The sequence below is a fragment of the Centruroides vittatus genome, unplaced genomic scaffold (genome assembly GCF_030686945.1).
Source record: "Centruroides vittatus isolate TY-2023 unplaced genomic scaffold, ASM3068694v2 contig_3060, whole genome shotgun sequence".
NCBI lineage: Eukaryota > Metazoa > Arthropoda > Arachnida > Scorpiones > Buthidae > Centruroides > Centruroides vittatus.
In genome coordinates, this window is record NW_027121964.1 from 705,794 (window position 1) to 723,098 (window position 17,305).

At 30.3% G+C, this 17,305-nt stretch overlaps 1 protein-coding gene across 1 annotated transcript in view; it reads left to right on the forward strand.

Annotated features, from left to right (window-relative positions):
* Positions 1-10,289, forward strand: part of Pbp49 (proximal sequence element A Pbp49) — a 52,271-nt gene extending 41,982 nt beyond the window's left edge. The window contains exons 7-9 of the mRNA XM_067267563.1: positions 5,117-5,281; positions 5,380-5,487; positions 10,044-10,289. Of these exons, the coding sequence (XP_067123664.1) occupies positions 5,117-5,281; positions 5,380-5,487; positions 10,044-10,191 (421 nt within the window). The 3' untranslated portion in view covers positions 10,192-10,289. The remainder of the gene's footprint in view (positions 1-5,116; positions 5,282-5,379; positions 5,488-10,043) is intronic.
* Positions 10,290-17,305: the final 7,016 nt, after the last annotated feature.

Below are 17,305 nucleotides of genomic sequence, written 5' to 3' on the forward strand. Positions count from 1 at the left end.
ATGTTCGGACATGTCGCACAGAATCAACGCATAGCTACAATTTATTTTGTGTTTGTTATATCTACAGAGACTTGAGAGACTCTACTATGTCATCTAAACGAAATAGAATTGATTCTTCTGCATCAAACAAGAAAAGAAAAACTTTATCTTTGGAATGTAAAGTTAACATTATTAAAGACTTCGATACAAAAATGAAAATTTGTGAATTGGAAAGAAGTTTGATCTACCGGAATCGACGGCCAGAACATTTATAAAAGGTAAAGAAAAGATTCTCGAAGCTGTGAAAACTTGACTGAAGGCTTTGGTTCAATTGAAAAGGGGTTACAAATTTTAGAAAATATAGACTCCAACGAAGAGCGCATTTCTTCTACAAAACGAGAAATAAAAAGATTATTAGCATGCTACGAGGAAATTTTGCGGGAGAAAAAAAAATCTTTGAGCCGTCAGACGAATTTGTTAGATTTTATGAAGCCTTCTACAATACATCAAAATAACTTCGGTTTACGATTTTAATAATATAATTTGTTATACGTATATATTATTTAAGATTTTATTAAACATTTTCTTCTAAATTATTGTTTTCTTCAGTCTCTGGCCCGAATTAAAAATAACTTGTATTTATATGCAAAATTATACCCCGACTTACATGGTTATCGCTCGGTCCCACCTATCGCATAAGTTCGGGGTATTACTGTATTATTGTATAATATCACAAATTTTATTACTATAATAGTTACTCACATATATCTTTAGAATGCCTTAATCAAAAAGATTGAGGAGGAATCCTTGTTATCTTTCCCTGACTTTACAAGTTTTTAAAATTTTTGAATATATTGATTCTATTCTTATTTTAAAAATCCCAGAATATAAACTTATTTTAATCAATGTCTATGTTCTTCATTTTAAGAGACTGTCTGTTTTCTAAATCTTTCACTGTTTTATATTTACTTCTATTATTCCTTCTTCTTTTAAATTTGTTATGTGCAGTGATTATAATCTTTCTAATGTTAATTGGAATTCCTTAGGCCCACTTTATAGCATTATGGACTCTGCTAAAGTTTATTTTATAAATTGAATTTTTTTATTTTGTAATTTATCCAAAATAGTACACCTTTCTTCAAGGGGGAATTCTTACTTCAACCTAGTATTCATTAGCAACTGTTGTACTATTGCCTGCCCAACTCGTAGTTTTCTGCCAGACCACTTACCTATTTGCCTGTAAGTTTCTCTCTATATTAATTCTGTTTAAACAAAGTGATTCTTTAATATACCTTCACAGTCTCAAATTAACTGGGAAAAAGTCGCTTCCCACCTACGCTCTATGAGTTGGCCTTACCTTGATTACCTCATTATGCTATCTCTATTAATATGATGTCTGATATTACTTCTTTTATCTTCTATACACAAATTTTTGCAATATTGTAAAGTAGAAATTTCATCACAAAAATAGTGTACTTATAATCTGAAAAAGACTATGTAATTTACTTCTGAAGCACTGGAACAAACAGAGAAAATCTGGTAACTCCTGCAATCTTTACATATGCCATATCAACCAAAAAAGTATTACCAAGAATGCCATATTTCTTTCCAGAACTACTTTAATAAGGTAACAGAGTCATTTTTGTCCAATTCTTGCACTTTTTGGTCTTTTATACCTAATTTTTATAAAAGAATACATGTAAATTACAACTTGTTCAAGATGATAATGTTTATAATTTGTACAATAATTTTAAAAAAGATTCAGCACTATACTTCCTAATGCCATACATTTTTCATTATCCCTCACTTTTATGCATATATACGTGCCTTTTCCATTTCCAAGTTCTTAAAGCCATAGATACCTTAAATAACTCAAATAATAGTTCTGATCTAATTCCTGATATTTTTCATGAATCCTTAAAACCAATATCTGCAGTTTTTCTATCCAGGTTATTTTCAAATTTGTTCAAAATAGTTTTGTTTCCAAACAATGACTCTCATTGAATACAGTAGACCCCCTGTAACACGGTAGATACATTCCATGTTGTACGAGTCACTTAAATACATGAGCCAATCACAGCCCGGCACTTGTGCAGTTTAGGGGCTACGGCTGTTTGAAAGGTTTTCTTCCATAAAATTAATCGATTCTAGACTAATTTGACTCAAAATTTCCAAATCACATATAATTTTTTGGGAATAATCCATATAAACTATGCTATAAACAAAAAATTGTAGGATTACTTACCGAGTGTGCACCATTCAACAACGCCGTTGCTTAAGCTTGTTTTCGTCACGGAGCAGCTCATCAAACAGCAGTCGCGTGTTTCCTGATCAGCGAATTTTTCACAGAAAAATAACTTAACTTTGGAGACATCATTAATAAAAATGTAATTTTTATGGCTGTTGAATAATAATTGTTTTTTTAGTAGGTCCAGTGCTCGTTTAAACTCGACGGTTTGCACAATATTTGCTATTGGTCCAGATTCGACCAATCCTGTCGGGACATGAGTCGGCGATGACGTTTTACCGTGTTATACGAGTCTCTTTTAGCATGTTATACAAATACGATCGCAATTTTTTTTGTCGTGTTATACAAATCCATATTATATGAACCCGTGTTATAGGGGGGTCTACTGTATTAAAGTTGTACCTAAAAAAAAATTCTTTCCATCTCATTTCTATTTCATCTGTCATGCTGAAATTTTATACCATAGACTATACACAATTTCTTCTAACTTAATTCCAATTCAGGACCGCGGCCTTCAGCGTCATTCCACTGCCACCAAACTTTTGTAAACTATATCAGCAATCCTTTAGAATTTTGAAAGAAAGCAATTCATCTTTATGATTTATACAGATATATTAGCAAAGCATTCAATTCTGTTATTCCCACTCTTCTCCTCAGCTCTTAGAGAACACTTTGAATTTGAACCTGCACTACATATCAATCCTGCTTAATAATTACTATACCCTACATACCTGTAAAATTAAACTTTGTGATTTTGAAGTTTTGGATTTTTCTTCTTTATTCAGCATTCATCAAGGTTCAACTTTAAGCAATCTTTTTTTTTAGCTTATATGAGCAATATACTTGATCAAATTACTTTGTTTATAATAGCTTATGCTGACAATATTAAATTGATCAACCATGACACTCAATCCATTCAGATTGATCTATACTGTTTGACTTCCCTTCTAGAAAATTCTAATTTAAAAATTAATGTCCAGAAAACTGTAATAATTGTTCTTCACTAATTCGTAATACTTGGTTATCCACCTTCTACGCAGAAAATAAACCCATAACATATATTAATTCTTTTAATGACCTCAGGTTTATTTTCAATACTAAACTTACATTTTAAAGGTTGTTGATAAAACATTAAATCCCTAGCTATTTGTTGTGGATTTCTTTGGCATTTTTGCAAAACATTTATTTCCCATATAAACTTGTGTTTATATGGGAATCTCTCCTCATACAACCTTTGAACTGTGCAACACTCCCATGCTTGACCTGCCCAACTCATGGGTTGCTCTATATAAACGGTTAAATAGCGATATACAGTACATCTGATATCACACCTTTAACATGGATCTATATCCATGCATGTGCTGCATGATGTCACAACATCGAGTGTAATCGAAGTTTGTAGAATGTTCATAATGGTTTTTAGTTTTAATTTAAATATGTTTTGCACTCATGTTGGAATGTTGTATTCCATTTTTCCATTTCGTTCGCTTGACGATGATGAACATAAGATTATTGTTAGCACTTTTAATAAAAATAAAAAACTGTTAATGCTGTACTCAGTGACTTTTCCTTCCTTTTATCTATTGTTTGGCGTGAGGATCAAGCTGTATTGGGTCATGAATATATTTTTCATTCTGTCTAATCTTTATTTTATTACAATATTACTTATTGTTGTTGTTTTGTTTTTTATCACTTTTTCTGACATAAAAAAAAAAGTTATAATGACATTTAAAAAGCTATAATAGTAGATATCTGAATTTTGCACCAGTTAGCCAATTTATGTACAGTAGAGTCCCATACAATGCGCAAATAAAGCAAGCAACAACCCTCAAATTTTATCAATCAAAGGTATACGTTTTTTTCAACTTATAGGCCAAGGTTTAAACTTTCATAAATCGTGTGATAATGCAGGTTTTGATAATGTGATTTCCTATAATGAATTCCTGTGTTGTACAGGACTCTACTGTATAACATTACTGGGATTTACTGTATTTCAAGTATATACTGTATGTAAATCAAAATCTTTGCAAGAAGTTTTTCATGAAAACAATGCTTTTCCCATATATAATAAATTATGGATAAAATAAAAAATGAATGAAACACATTGTTTCTGTTGTGAAATGAAATATTAATTTATAAAGCAAATAAACATTCATTAAAGAATGTTTAAAGTGTAATGTATTTTATTAAAAACTAGAGTCAATAAAGGTATCTCATACACTTTATTTCTGGTATGCATTTCGGTGCTCTTCAGCAATACATGAATAGATAGTTATCTACAATCAATTAGGATTATAAAATTTAAAAAAAGAAACCTTATTGTTAATGGTTTCTTTTTTTAAATTTTATAATCATGATTGATTGTAGATAACTATCTATTTATGTATTGCTGAAGAGCACTGAAATGCATACCAGAAATAAAGTTGCATTCTAATCATAGAAGTGTAATTATGATGCCCTCAGTAACAGTGTTATAAGTCTCTGATATCTCCACTTTACAGTGTATGAGATACCTTTATCAATATTAAGTGAGATAAGAGGCTTTAATGTAAAAAACTAGGTTAATGTTACCTATGGTTCCAAAATGGCGGCTCGTCTCTGATTCCAGCAAATAGAAGAAAGGAAACGGGGAACGCATGTTCTAACCCAACCTAACCTATTCTAATAAATTACCATAATTATTACGAACAAAATTGTTAGGTTAGGTTAGGTTAGAACATGTGTCCCCACTGTTTCCTTTCTTCTATTTGCTGGAATCAGAGACGAGTCACCATTTTGGAACCATAGGTAACATTAACGAAAAACTATAATATTTGTGTTAATTAAATAAACTTATACTTTTATTAATTATTTTAAGTAGTAAATTTCTACAATTAATATCATTTCAAGGGTGATTGAAAAGTGGGCCCAAGACCCTAGCAGAGGAATTGGTCCATTTCAAAAGAAGATAATGGAGGATACACATTTCATTGATCTTGATATACAGTTAGGTTATCCATACGTGTATCTTCATCAAGGATACTGTGAACATTTAATTGTTTTTAAAGATATCAGGTAAACTGTGGTTTATAATAGCTATGAATAAATAGAGAACTGAAACTATGATACAAATTAAACTGTTTAATTTATTCTAACGTATTTTAATAATATAGATTAATTCATCCAGATGATAGCCATGTAATAAGTCATTATCCCATGTATGAAGAAACACATTCAAAAAAGTCACTTCACTGCATGATTTGTGAAAATCGAATAGTGAGGTAGGATTGCTAATAATAATAATTTTTTATTGAAATTAATTATTTTAAGCATAACTAAATGACATTTTACAGTTATAATTTGTAATTCAAAGAATTTGTGTATTTCATTCACATAAGAATGGAAACTAGAAAAATGAAACTGGTATTTACAGTAGACCCCCCTATAACACGGGTTCATATAAGACTGATTTGTATAACACGACAGAAAAATTGCGATTGTGTTCATATAACACAGTAAAAGAATGAGACAGATTGTCATGTCCAATTCATGTTTCCACAGGATTGGTCGAATCTGGACCAATAGTAGACATTGGAAAACCGTTGAGTTTAAATGAGCAGCAGACCTACTAAAAAACATTTATTATTCAACGGCCATAAAAACTATATTTCTATTAATGATGTCTCCAAAGTTCGGCGAATTTTTCGCAGAAAGAATAACTTATCGGGAAACGAGTTCGCCATTCAATGAGCCACTCTGCAACGAAAACAAGCTTAAGCAATGTTGTCTTCAAATGGTGCACACTCGGTAAGTATTCCTACAATTTTTTGTTTATAGCATAGTTTATATGGATTATTCCCAAAAAATTATACGTGATTTGGAAATTTTGAGTCAAATTAGTCTAAAATCGATTAATTTTATGGAAGAAAACCTTTCAAACAGCCATAGCCCCTAAACTGCTTAAGTGCTAGGCTGTGAACGGCTCATGTATTTGTAAAACCTAAGTGACTCGTACAACACAGAATTCATATAACATGGAATGTATCTACCGTGTTATAGGGGAGTCTACTGTACTTGAAATGTTTAAAATAAAAGATTAATATATCACAAAAATATTTATCTACAGCAGAGGTGGCAAACTCAAACTACTTAAGTGCCAATTTTTTGTCTGAAGTATGACAGTGGGCCAGATGCTTTTAGCTTTTGTAGCCAAAAATTTTGTAAAAAGTAGCCCAAAAGTAGCTGACTCAAAAAACTCTTTTTTAATAACTCGAGATTTGACAATAAATTTAAAAAAAACAACACCATTTGTACTTTTCCAGCAATAACTTTAATCACAGAACAAACATTTTCGGCAAATTTACAGGCCTGAAGCAGGTCTGTAAACTGATCCGAAAATAAGGATTGCAAAACTCAAAGTACAAGGATAAACTGTAATTTACTAATATTTCAAAAACACTCATTTTATATGCAAAATAATGCAAATTATGTAATAAATAATCTTGCAAAGACTGACTTTAATTTGAAATTCAAAATAGAAAAAACATAGGATATGTTCGTAAAGTCAAACGAGTTAAATGCGTTAGTAACGAATCATTCGGAAAGTAGTAGTCTCACTCAGTGCACATGCTCTGCGGTGATGACGTTTTGAACGAAACTCTAACAAAGCTCATGAAGGAAAGAGTTAGTTTACTTTGTTAAGAAAATGGCACCCGACAATATCGATGTTTCTAAATCTACTCGAGTGTTTAAATTGTGAATTAAAAGGTGAAATGATTGAAATAACTGTCCACCCGAAGCAATCTAAGAAAAATATTTCAGATAAGACTACACTAGCACCATTCATATCTTAGATTTTGAAAACAGCCATTTAGTTATACGCAAATCATTCGAAAAGTCTAACGAAATAAGAATAACGATGATGTCATTCTCATTTAACATATCCATAATGTAAACAAAAAATTAAATATAAAAATAAATCAAATAAAATAAATAACTGTAAGTAATATGAATAAATAAAAATAAAAACAATAATAATAATAATTAATAAACAAATTGTTGAAATCAAATAAAATAAATAACTCTAAGTAATATGAATAAATAAAAATAAAAACAATAATAATAATAATAATTAATAAACAAATAGCATTGTTCAATTCATGTCGTGGGCTGCAAATAATTGTCTTGCGGTCCATATGTTTGGCATGCCAGATCTACAGTGTCATTTGATAAATAATTCCTAGATTTAAAATCTGCTAATTTAAATAAGAAAATTGGTAATAAAATACTTCTTTGTTTTATTTTTTATATATATATATATACATACAGTGGAACCTCGGTATACGTCTGCTTTAGAATACTTCCAATTCAGAATGTGTCCTGTTTGGACGAAACAAATTTTGCTCGGTATACGACTTAATTCAATTATACGCTCCATCTATGAACAAGTAGCACTATCGGTGTTCTAGACCAGACTAGAGGTTTGTGGTCCCATGGTTTATAACTTTGTTAAATTTCTTCTGATTTTAATTTGTAAGTAAAATTTTATTAATCATGAATTGCAAAAAGGCAAATGAAAAGCAACAGAAAACTAAAAAAATGATTAGAATCACAATGGAACTGAAAAAAGAGATTGTTGAGAAATATGAAGGTGGCATGGGTGTTCGAGATTTAACTGTTGCATACCGTATTCCGAGAACGACGATATCGACAATCGTGAAAAATAAAGATATTATTAAACCTGCTAACATTGCGAAAACAGTTTAATCAATTTCTAAACAGATTATTAGTATTAAGGAGAATTTGATTTGATTTGATTTTGATTTAATGATTTAAATAATATACAATATACTGTAATAACTTTAAAAATCTATAATAAAATTTATTTTTTTATTAATGTGCTCAAACAGTGTTTAAATTATTTTACAACCCCATTAATATATCATATCAAGAGGGTTTTTTTTTACATGAGAACAGATTAATCATTTTTACATTACTTCTTATGGGAAAAGTTGGTTTGGTATATGTCCTATTCGTTATAAGTCCAAACATCGGGAACGGATTAAGGTCGTATACTGAGGTTCCGCTGTAGTAGTTTATAAAGTGATTTGTCAGGTTTCTTGTTGGTTGATTCCTGAGATACTAATACTCTGCTAACAGCTGCTCCATGTTGAAAAGGTTGCAAGATACTATCCTCAAGACATGATTAATTTTGATTACAATGCAATGTCAATCACACATTATGGTTAGTTCCATTTGGAAATATGGATCTATTCCTTTAAAACACAGACACCCAGCAATTTTTATGCATTTTTCAACTTGAAGGAGTATTTGCCAAAATATTATTTAATTTGCATTGAATAGATGCCAAATATGCTATCGTAACATAAATAATACGACAAAGATATTTAAGATATACATATTGTGTGTCTGAGACAGAGAAACTTAAAACAAGTGCTTGAACAATCAAGGAAATGAATGAAAAAATAATATTAATCTTCTTTGTTAATTATTGTTAGCATTATTAATTTTTAGACTTAAAATTAGGAACACATTATGATCAAGAAGTTGAGAATTAGGAATTAAATTCTTCTTAAAAAAAATTAAATCACTTCAAGAGAATTTTGACATTTATTTACAGTTTGTAAGAGGCATTATTTGGTTTAATTATAAGTGAAAAAATTTTTATTATAAAAATGATTGATCCAAATATACCTTACGTTTCTATATTCAATGGTTGACTCAACAGTGAATTTTTTGTCGAGTGCTTTTGTTGAACCATCTTTCAACGGAAACGTTTCTTTTTTCTACAAAATGTGACGTTTTGTAGAAAAAAGAAACGTTTCTGTTGAAAGGGCACTTTTCATGATGGCCGACTTAATTAAAAAGAAGACAACAATTGTGACTTTTTTGCTAAATAATTAAAGTAACTCGCTTAACTAGTATTCGAATAAATCCTTTTATTCAAATGAACTCTTATCTGTATCATTTTCTAGTATACTGGGTCTTTCTTTAATAATTTTAATTAATTTCTTGAATATTTATATCATTAGGAAGACTTAAAGAGGGCCAAATATTGGTCGTAATCAATTTTGAACAATTGAAAAAAATCTTAATATTTCAATATTGACCAAATTATCCAACATAATTGTGCAATCACATGTTTTATTATATACAGATCATTCATTAATCTGTCTGCTATTACAGCATCCACAGCAAGAGGAAATGAATAGTTTCTATAAGCAAAATTTACTTTTTTATGGAAGCCGCCATGTTAGTTTTTTGAATACTCAATGGTCTTTCAGGTCGTCGAGACCATTGAGCTCAACGGTGAAACAGCGCTGACGTCCTTAGTCTCAACGGAGAATTCAATGGTCCATTTAGAAATGTTTTCTTCTCACCGTTGAGTCAACCGTTGAATATAGAAACGTATGGATAGAAGGATAAAATGTTTTATTTCAATAGAAATGTTTAAATTTTCATGTTCAATTGTTCAAGAAACATGTTCATGTTTCGTGTTACATTTAAAATAGTTTTAGGCTGCTTTGATTACATTGCTATTGTGGACATTTAAAGCACTTATCAAATTTACAATAAAAATTTTCAAAAGTTGAATAATAGAGAAATTTATTTATTTTTCATCTTTTTTCTTTTTATTGTCAATTCAGAAGTAATTTTACAGAAACAATTGTTATATGCATTAATTCTTATAAAATGCAAACTTAATTAAATTAAAGAATTTACTATAAAATCACATTTAACTTAAATCAACTCTCATTATTATAATTAATATTTTAAAATTACTAAATGCTTTATATTTAAAAATTGTGTATTACAGATGGATAACCTACAATAACACAAGACTTCCTTATGATCCTTTCTTTTTCTGCAATGCTTGTTTCCGGTCTTTCAACTATACTGTTGATGGGCAGAAAATTGGTGAATTTCAGGCCTATCCATATTATGATCGGACCGCTGTTGTGTGAAAACAGAAAAATGTAACCATTTTAATATAAGGATAATAGCTTTAGTTTAACATAAGTTTTTTATAAGTTAATAAAGTTTATATTTTTTCTCAATCATTCATTATTAGTTTTATTCTACAAATGATGGTGATGATAATGAACATATTACTTTCAATTGTGTAATATAAAATAAATTGGTTACATCGAAAATAAGTTTAAATTAGTAATTTATTAGACTTTTTAACTGGAATGCAAATGCCCTACTTAACTGTGTAATAAAATGATTATTGGTCTTTTCCAGTGGCATGCCATCCATGGAAGCTGTGGAAGCACAGCTTACTTTGTATTTTCTAAAATATAAATACACATTGTGTGATTATATTCATATTTTAATGTACTTTGAATTACTTATAATTAATATTTTATTATAACTGCATCATGTTTCTTATTACAAATTTCTACACTACATGTGAAAAACAATGATAAGATTCAAATATAAATTCGTATATGCATATTTCCAATGGAAGCGCTGTATTGTCGAATACGGGATAGCTTCCACGGCAAAAATATTTGGATGGTGTAAAGCAGCCAGATTATACACATTCACACATGCACTTTACAGAGCACCAATCTCGCGCAGTTTAGCTCGTGGATGCTATACACCAAAATCAAAATATCATACCAAAATATCATATAAACACTTCAAATGATTCTATCCAGGGCTGGAACAGCTTCCCTATCATCAAATGTCACCACACACCACTGGTCTTTTCTAAATTTCTCTTGATTGAAAAATGAACAGGTTTGTTTAATGTTCAGCAGATGTAATTTTTTCTTTTATATCTAATGGAAATTTGGTCATCTCATCCTTAAGTCAGAAAATTTTTTTTTGCAGAAATCAATGTTAAACATTTCAGAATATTGAAAATGAACAAATCTCTGCACCATGCCGAAATCATTAAAAATAAAATATTTTTAATTAGTATTCTTAATAGCTATTACTCCAAAGGACTTATCAGTCCACAGTTTTTTAATTTGAAAGTTGACTAAGAGATTTTTTATTAAACAAACATTTACAGTATATATTAGTGTTACATATAGAGTTCTGAATGGTGAGACATTCCCAGCAACCCATACCGAAGAAATAGAAATGCCAAAAATCACACAACAAAATGATGTAGACCATTTTTTGATTCACAAAACCTGTTTTACAAAGGAATCATACTGGAAAGAAGAAGAGTGAATGCGAAGTTTTATAAAAATGTTCGGTATCAACTTCTGAAATTCATTTAGCATATGCATCCCGAGTTCCAGTCTTGACATTTTTTTTTTTTTGTTGCATGATAATGCATTTGCTTGTCAGAATACTGCAAGTTTGCAGCTTTCCTTTGACAGGAAAAAGAAATCTCCATACTTGATCACCCATTACTCACCAGATTTTTATCCTTTGGACTATTTGTTATTTCTCAAATTGAAATTGAAGCTCAAACAACACAATTTTGCGGATGTTCCCACCATCCAAAGACGATGGGAACATCCGCAAAATTGCCTGTGATCGACAAATTGAAGAAAATTAGAAAAGAATTCTCTACTGCTCTCCAAAAATTGTACTACTGCACTAAAGCTTACATATATGCCAATGGGTCATACTTTGAATAAAATTATATATTATTTGTATGTGTTTTTAATTTTTTATAATTCCTGTCCTAAAATGTATGAATGACACCGTACTAAAAGAAATGCAATAAATGTGTTAAAAAGAGGTATCTAAAACTGTAAGCAAAATAACTTATTTGAACAATCTGCTGTGGTTGTTTTTCATATAAACTGTAAAGCTAGGTTTCCAAATGCAATGATTTTTGACACCAATCTACTGGTGTTGGTTTAATTGTTTATGGAAATATGCAAATTTAGGTGATGCCACTTGATTGGTGTCAATAATGCATGGGTGTACTTTTTGATGCCATTAAATTGGCATGCTCCTGGTGCCAATAATCATAACTTACTTAGCTTAAGTGATGAAACTGTATTAGTATTTTTGTAATTGGTTAGATTTCTCACAATATCTATATTAATTTTTAAATTTATATCATCAAATATATTAGTTGTAATGAAATTTTAATGTGCTGTTATTTAATTGTAATCCATGGTATTTATTTTAAAATGTCACATCATCTTAAGTGATGCCATTAATTATTTAAATTGTTAAGAAAGGATGGTAAAGAAAACATTATTTAGAAAGTGTCTTGCAATGGGATGAACATGTTTTATCCATTTCAATCGTTTATATTGCATATTAGAATTATTACCGTAGCTTAATCTTAACAACAGAACAGAAGATAAAAACACTGATGAAAACTTTTTAAGAATTTATACAATTAATTTTGTTTATCTCTTTTTAACATTAAAGATAAATATATAAATATATTTTTTAACGAGAAACGACCAGATTTTGAAGTTTTTCTTATCTTGATTTTGAATAATTATTCCTATTGTAGCAGTAATAATAATAATAATAATAATAATTACAGTATTATTATTTTGCTTATTATTAAATACACTAATAAAAATAGACACAGCTTAGACTAACACAGAGAATAGAGACTAAATAATTGTTATTAATATAAAATTTTGTCATTAATGATTCGTATGACTCCATTCTTTGTTAGCTCATCCTGTTTATTTATTAGTCTAACATGTATTTAATAAAAAAGTCGTTAAAAAATTTGCTTAATTGAAAACGAGATGCACGGGAGAAACTGATGCAGATGAGAGAGTTTCTCTCTACGATGCAGACAGAAACTGTAATCATTTAGTTTGTGACATTTTATCGCATAAATACAAAGATTTTCTGATGATAAAAATCATCAGAAGTGTAGCACATACAAAGATATCGCTCATAACAAAATATTTTCACATACATTGAAGCTTGTAAAGCAATCAAAATCACTCGTCATTTTTTATATAATAATAATTATTCTCTGTATATCACATGTTGTGAAGAAAGTAAATCACATGTTTGTAGCACGATCATAATTTTATAGCTACAAACAGTCGAACAAAGATATTCCCCTGGACAAAATACCGTATATGAATATATGATGAAAAATATATTGTATTTGGTATTGTTACGTCATCGTGATAAAATTAAATACGTAATGGGAGGCGCGCGCTTTCTAATAAATGATAAAATATGAATTTAAAAGCTTTAGAGTTTACGCATAATTTAGCCATTTGTTACGTGACAAGAAAATAATATATCAAATGTTTTTGGAACGGAGTCATAGTTTGTTAAATAAATAACGACTTGGTTTTCAGAGAGTAGGAAATAAACACTGCCACGTGTAAGTTCTGGCACACACGAAATTTCAGGCAACTGAAAATAGTTCATTATTTTTTTCTTTTTTTAATTTTGCTATTTCTCCAAAAATTATTGGACCTGTTTCAAAGAAAGAATGATTTCTCGACAAACTATTTATTTATTTATTTTTATTCTTTTAGTTTGCGAAACAGTTAAATTCCTAATTTCCAAAATAGATTTTATTATTCGACACTCTTTATATTGAATATTCGGATCTGTTTAATTTTAAAGTATATAAAATCATTTAATGCAGAATCAAATGCTTTTAAATGTATCAATTAACGTTATTTGCTCACCCGTACTTCAATAGGTCGGTGTTGGAAATATGCACGTAATCTTTTTATTGTTTCTTGTGTGAAATTAAAACTTCATTTTAACATAACTAAAACGTAGTGTGTGGTACATAATTAACTGGTCTGAAACGTATAAATTTATTTAAAAAGTTAAATATATGGTCGTAATTTTACTTTTTTAAAAAGTAAAATTTTATTTCCAACTAATTTATTTTGTTAACATTTGAACTCTCCGCCTTGTGGGCGCTAAAAAGCCTTATTACAGACGTTGTGGGTTATGTCAGGTCCACAGAGAGGGTAACCGGGAGGTAAAGCATGGGGTCGACGTCAGTGGCGGATTTCCCTTTATGCCACCAGTCTTGGGCCTAGAGGCGCATAAATTTAGAATAATAAAAATAACAATAAAATAATGAAAAAAAATAAATTTATGTAGAAAATTTAGCAGTGCAAAGCGAATTAAAAGCTTAAGTGGGGACAAAATAAGAATCCAAAATTGACATTTTGCGCGAAAGTATGTCTTATCTTTCGATCAAATTAGAAATTTTTTAATGAATATTATTACCGGTAATCATAAATAATCGAACCTGTCCATCTCAAACATGTTTATCTCGAAATTTATTTCTTCCCCTGTATTTTCAGCCTAAATACAGTATATTTTCCATGTGAGGATACAGGGACTGTTTTTCTATAAAATTTCAACGAAAAGATACGTCTAGAAACTTTGCCTTTTAGAGCAGCCGCAAAGTACAGGAAGCGGGAGCTAGCGTACGCTCGGTAGCGCTCCCAAGCCCCGCCATTTTGTATACCTAAGCTCACATTAACCCTTGTAATCAGTCAGTTTTCGTTCCGAACTTTGAAACAGCATAGGAAAAACATGCCTAATGGTTATTTTAATACTCGTGTGAAGTCTTGTAAAGTTAATGCAGAGATAAAAATGGATAAAGTTATTCACGTGTGTCAGTCTGCTAAGTTGTGTAATTTGAAGGATCGGTTAAGGTTATTTAATGCCGCGGTGGGCTCATCTCTTCTTTACGCTTCCGAAGTATGGGGGTTTCAGGCAGAGAGCTTGGATACGGTATTGGTTACCTTTGTTAAGAGAATATACTGGCTTCCAAGGTGTACTCTTGGTTATCTAGTGTCTATGGAGTGTTCATTGATTCCTTTATCTTGCTTAATCTTGAACAAATGTGTTAATTGGATTTTTAGAACGTTGAGTTTAAACGAACAACGCCTTAGTAAGATTTGTTTGCGTTCTGTCTTGGAACAATTTGAGTTACCTTGGTCGAAGTATTGGTTGGCTAGTTGTTCAATGTTGATAATTTGTTACAAGATGTTAAGTGTTTATTTATTAAAGTTATATTTTGAAGTTGAATCACGGTATATTATTAAGTTCTTATTGTGAGTGGTATAAGAGTTTGAATAAACCTTTTTTTGATTGTTCTCTTTATAATAGTAATTTCTCTGCTAATGTTACGGCTAGGGTTTCTTCGCCGTTTATTCCCTACGAGAAAAATCCCGGGAAATTCGCTTTTCAATAATTTATCATTTCAGGTTTTTTTCTACCATTTATTATACGAAAAGTTGCATTTTGAAGATTCACCTAAGAGAGAGATTTTGAGGTTTCATGCTGCATATTATTACCTATGTTTTACAAGTCTCTACTTGTTAGTTCATGTAATATCTATGTATTGTGTTTGAGTATCATTGCGCATCGGAGCACTCGCTGAAAGTAAATATCACTCATCGCACTTTAGTTTCGAATTGAAACGCTTTATTTTATTTTCATCTTATAATGTAAGAGAACATAAATTAATTGAGCCTAACGCGTCCGTATGGGTGAGATTGACCCTAAACTTTTAGTTAGTTACTAGAAAATACATTAAATTATTCAAATTTATGATATTCCTGTATGAAATTTTTTATTCATATGAAATTCTATTTTATTATCTCATCCCGGGATCCCGGGAAAAGAATTTATTTTTTCCGTAACCCGCTGGAAATGAGAAACCCTAGTAATTACAGAAGGGACATCTGCATATGTGGTGCGCCATTGAATGCATTTCATATTACCGCTGTCTGTAGTTTTTTGTCAAAATTACATGAAGAGACTTTTGGGGTTCCCTGTTTTTCATTTAATCAGTTTAAAAAAGTTATTTCTGATTTTGATTTATTTTCATAAAGAAGGTTAAATTGTTCATTTCATAGTGTTTTTATGGTATATTTGATCTTGATTCTGTTTTTTGCTTTTTTCATTGTTTTTAGGTTTAAAGCGGAAGTATTTATGTAAATTACGTCTTGAGGCGTGGCCTGCCTACTATTTAATCTGTGGCTGCTTGGACTGCTTGGGAGACTATCCGATTTTCTTTTGAACTAGTGGTTTAAATTGTTGTTTTTTCTTTTTTTCTTTTTTTCTAGGTAAGTTTTTAGCCTAGTTTGTTGCTAATTTGTTGTGGATAGTACTCCCAAGTAGTTCTTTAAGTTTCGTTTTGTTGATTTGAATTTAGTTTAAAATGATAAATATTAGTATTTATAAAATTTATAATTATCAGTTGTAATTATATTTATATCTGTGGAATGTTCTTTTTATTATTTTGTAAGGTTTTGTATTATGTTTTGTTATGTCCCCGCATCAGTGTTTTTGTACCAGAATGCTTAAATAAATAAATATAACGGAGAATTGAATGCGGCAGGATCGAACAAACATCAATCATTTGTCGAAATTTTATTCAAAAATATTATTAAAAAAATATCCACACACTTGAATCTCGTCCAGATGATGTAATTTTTGACGTAGAATTAAGTATTTTTCGGCTTGGAAATACGTAAGAAAGTGCGAAGATATTGTCTGAGAAATTAATTGTCGTTTCGCAAATTTTTAATTTGTTGTCAGATTTTTCTCAAAATTTCTGGAGAAAACATCATGTTAAAAAAGTTGGAATTAGCAGAACTCAAGGAGGTGTACGAATTATCATACATCTCCAAAATCAATAACGGTTACAGATCAGAAGTATACAGCATGTGGGATTATAGGAGACAGCATGCGATTGCTGTGAAGATACCAAATTCACCAGGAGACGAGGTTCCTGCTGATTATTGGTCACACGTTCATCATTCGAACGTTATACCCTTATACGAAATAGCAGAATTGAACGATGGAAAGACTGCTTACGCCATGCCACACTATGATACCACACTGGAAAAGGAAGTCATGTCGCGTAATTTCCCACGTAATTCTTTAAGTTTTGCATTGGCCAAGAAGTGGATTTATGAAACTTTATGCGGATTGACAGAAATACACTCTCAAGGTTTATGCCACTTAAATTTAAGACAGGAAAATATCGTTTTAACCCTCGGAAAATCGGCCAGATTGGGTGGTTTATCCATGCTGAAGAAGGACAATGCTGATGCTACCACTAAGCTCACGATAAGCCCATTGTATGCTGCTCCAGAATTTTGGGATAAAAATGAAACGACCGGAGCA